General features: G+C 48.3%; 1 protein-coding gene across 1 annotated transcript in view; it reads right to left on the bottom strand.

Annotated features, from left to right (window-relative positions):
- GFRA2 (GDNF family receptor alpha 2) overlaps positions 1 to 1253 on the bottom strand; it is a 106321-nt gene extending 105068 nt beyond the window's left edge. Inside the window, exon 1 of the mRNA XM_075346455.1 lies at positions 901 to 1253. Within this exon, the coding sequence (XP_075202570.1) occupies positions 901 to 943 (43 nt within the window). The 5' untranslated portion in view covers positions 944 to 1253. The remainder of the gene's footprint in view (positions 1 to 900) is intronic.
- Between the last annotated feature and the right edge of the window lie 2783 nt (positions 1254 to 4036).

Genomic DNA, 4036 nt, shown 5'->3' with positions numbered 1-4036 from the left:
AAAATATATTATAGTAAATCCATAGATACACATAGAGAGAGCGAGATACATAGATAGATAGATACATAGATAGATAGATAGAGGGATAGATAGATACATAGATAGATAGATAGATAGATAGATAGATAGATAGAGGGATAGATAGATAGAGGGATAGATAGATAGATAGATAGATTGATAGATAAATAGATGGATAGATAGATAGAGGGATAGATAGATAGATAGATAGATAAATAGATGGATAGATAGATAGAGGGATAGATAGATAGATAGATAGATAGATAGATAGATAGAGGGATAGATAGATAGATAGATAGATAGATAGATAGATAGATAGATAGAGGGATAGATAGATACATAGATAGATAGATAGATAGATAGATAGATAGAGGGATAGATAGATAGAGGGATAGATAGATAGATAGATAGATAAATAGATAGATAGATAGATAGATAGAGGGATAGATAGATAGATAGATAGATAGATAGATAGATAGATAGATAAATAGATGGATAGATAGATAGATAGATAGATAGATAGATAGATAGAGGGATAGATAGATAGATAGATAGATAGATAGAGGGATAGATAGATAGATAGATAGATAGATAGATAGATAGATAGAGGGATAGATAGATAGATAGATAGATAGATAGAGGGATAGATAGATAGATAGATAAATAGATGGATAGATAGATAGAGGGATAGATAGATAGATAGATAAATAGATGGATAGATAGATAGAGGGATAGATAGATAGATAGATAGATAGAGGGATAGATAGATAGATAGATAGATAGATAGATAGATAGATAGATAGATAGATAGATAGAACAGATCCTGCTCCCTATATCTCCGCTCTTTCTCCCTCCTGATAAACTTTCCCCAGTGTCTCTCACCTAGTAGCAGGAGGCTGTATGTGAGGTGCGGGCTCCGCAGCATCTTCAGCCCCTGGAGCAGACCCTGGTGTTGGACCCTGTATCCCGTCCTCTGTCCTCCGGCTCCTCAGTGTCCCCTCTATGTGCTGGATCCTATTTCTGACATCCTTTACAGGGGAAAAAGAGCTGATGGCAGGAAATCCAGGAGGGAGAGATGCTGAGTGCAGGGATTTAGCTCCTGAAAGAAGGAGAGGAACAGGGGAAGAGTTTGTGTGATGTGGGGAGGACGTCCAAGAGGTGCTGCTGACTGGAGAGGAGGGGAGAAAGGATGAGAGAGACTAGAAAAGGGAGAGACAAGAGGGAGAGACTAGAAAAGGGGGAGTCAAGAGAGACAAGAGGGAGAGACTAGAAAAGGGGGAGACGAGAGGGGAGAGGCAAGAGGGAGAGACTAGAAAAGGGGGAGACAAGAGGGGAGAGACTAGAAAAGGGGAGACAACAGGGGAGAGACTAGAAAAGGGGGAACAACAGGGGAGAGATTAGAAAAGGGGGAGACAAGAGGGAGAGACTAGAAAAGGGGGAGACAAGAGGGAGAGACTAGAAAAGGGGGAGACAAGAGGGAGAGACTAGAAAAGGGGGAGACGAGAGGGGAGAGGCAAGAGGGAGAGACTAGAAAAGGGGGAGTCAAGAGAGACAAGAGGGAGAGACTAGAAAAGGGGGAGACGAGAGGGGAGAGGCAAGAGGGAGAGACTAGAAAAGGGGGAGACAAGAGGGGAGAGACTAGAAAAGGGGAGACAACAGGGGAGAGACTAGAAAAGGGGGAACAACAGGGGAGAGATTAGAAAAGGGGGAGACAAGAGGGAGAGACTAGAAAAGGGGGAGACAAGAGGGAGAGACTAGAAAAGGGGGAGACAAGAGGGAGAGACTAGAAAAGGGGGAGACGAGAGGGGAGAGGCAAGAGGGAGAGACTAGAAAAGGGGGAGTCAAGAGAGACAAGAGGGAGAGACTAGAAAAGGGGGAGACGAGAGGGGAGAGGCAAGAGGGAAAGACTAGAAAAGGGGGAGACGAGAGGGGAGAGGCAAGAGGGGAGAGACTAGAAAAGGGGAGACAACAGGGGAGAGACTAGAAAAGGGGGAACAACAGGGGAGAGATTAGAAAAGGGGGAGACAACAGGGGAGAGACTAGAAAAGGGGGAGACAAGAGGGAGAGACTAGAAAAGGGGGAGACAAGAGGGAGAGACTAGAAAAGGGGGAGACGAGAGGGGAGAGGCAAGAGGGGAGAGACTAGAAAAGGGGAGACAACAGGGGAGAGACTAGAAAAGGGGGAACAACAGGGGAGAGACTTGAAAAGGGGGAGACAACAGGGGAGAGACTAGAAAAGGGGGAGTCAAGAGAGACAAGAGGGAGAGACTAGAAAAGGGGGAGACGAGAGGGGAGAGGCAAGAGGGGAGAGACTAAAAAAGGGGAGACAACAGGGGAGAGACTAGAAAAGGGGGAACAACAGGGGAGAGACTAGAAAAGGGGGAGACAACAGGGGAGAGACTAGAAAAGGGGGAGACAAGAGGGAGAGACTAGAAAAGGGGGAGACAAGAGGGAGAGACTAGAAAAGGGGGAGACTAGAAAAGGGGGAGACAAGAGGGAGAGACTAGAAAAGGGGGAGACAAGAGGGAGAGACTAGAAAAGGGGGAGGGGAGAGGCAAGAGGGGAGAGACTAGAAAAGGGGGGGTCAAGAGAGGCAAGAGGGGAGAGACTAGAAAAGGGGAGACAACAGGGGAGAGACTAGAAAAGGGGGAGTCAAGAGAGGCAAGAGGGGAGAGACTAGAAAAGGGGAGACAACAGGGGAGAGACTAGAAAATGGGGAGACAACAGGGGAGAGACTAGAAAAGGGGGAGACAAGAGGGAGAGACTAGAAAAGGGGGAGACAAGAGGGAGAGACTAGAAAAGGGGAGAAAAGAGGGGAGAGGCAAGAGGGGAGAGACTAGAAAAGGGGGAGTCAAGAGAGGAAAGAGGGGAGAGACTAGAAAAGGGGGAGACTACAGGGGAGAGACTAGAAAAGGGGGAGACAACAGGGGAGAGACTGGAAAAGGGGGAGACAAGAGGGAGAGACTAGAAAAGGGGAGACAACAGGGGAGAGACTAGAAAAGGGGGAACAACAGGGGAGAGACTAGAAAAGGGGGAGACAACAGGGCAGAGATTAGAAAAGGGGGAGTCAAGAGAGACAAGAGGGAGAGACTAGAAAAGGGGGAGAATAGAGGGGAGAGGCAAGAGGGAGAGACTAGAAAAGGGGGAGACGAGAGGGGAGAGGCAAGAGGGGAGAGACTAGAAAAGGGGAGACAACAGGGGAGAGACTAGAAAAGGGGGAACAACAGGGGAGAGACTAGAAAAGGGAGAGACAACAGGGGAGAGACTAGAAAATGGGGAGACAAGAGGGGAAGACTAGAAAAGGGGGAGACAAGAGGGAGAGACTAGAAAAGGGGGAGGGGAGAGGGGAGAGGCAAGAGGGGAGAGACTAGAAAAGGGGGGTCAAGAGAGGCAAGAGGGGAGAGACTAGAAAAGGGGAGACAACAGGGGAGAGACTAGAAAAGGGGGAGTCAAGAGAGGCAAGAGGGGAGAGACTTGAAAAGGGGAGACCACAGGGGAGAGACTAGAAAATGGGGAGACAACAGGGGAGAGACTAGAAAAGGGGGAGACAAGAGGGAGAGACTAGAAAAGGGGGAGAATAGAGGGGAGAGGCAAGAGGGGAGAGACTAGAAAAGGGGGAGTCAAGAGAGGAAAGAGGGGAGAGACTAAAAAAGGGGGAGACTACAGGGGAGAGACTAGAAAAGGGGGAACAACAGGGGAGAGACTAGAAAAGGGAGAGACAACAGGGGAGAGACTAGAAAAGGGGGAGACAAGAGGGGGAGACTAGAAAAGGGGGAGACAAGAGGGAGAGACTAGAAAAGGGGGAGGGGAGAGGGGAGAGGCAAGAGGGGAGAGACTAGAAAAGGGGGGTCAAGAGAGGCAAGAGGGGAGAGACTAGAAAAGGGGAGACAACAGGGGAGAGACTAGAAAAGGGGGAGTCAAGAGAGGCAAGAGGGGAGAGACTTGAAAAGGGGAGACCACAGGGGAGAGACTAGAAAATGGGGAGACAACAGGGGAGAGACTAGAAAAGGGGGAGACAA

Source organism: Anomaloglossus baeobatrachus, chromosome 4, assembly GCF_048569485.1.
Source record: "Anomaloglossus baeobatrachus isolate aAnoBae1 chromosome 4, aAnoBae1.hap1, whole genome shotgun sequence".
NCBI lineage: Eukaryota > Metazoa > Chordata > Amphibia > Anura > Aromobatidae > Anomaloglossus > Anomaloglossus baeobatrachus.
The sequence above is the reverse complement of the archived record's forward strand: the minus strand, read 5'-3'. Positions and strand labels throughout refer to the sequence as shown.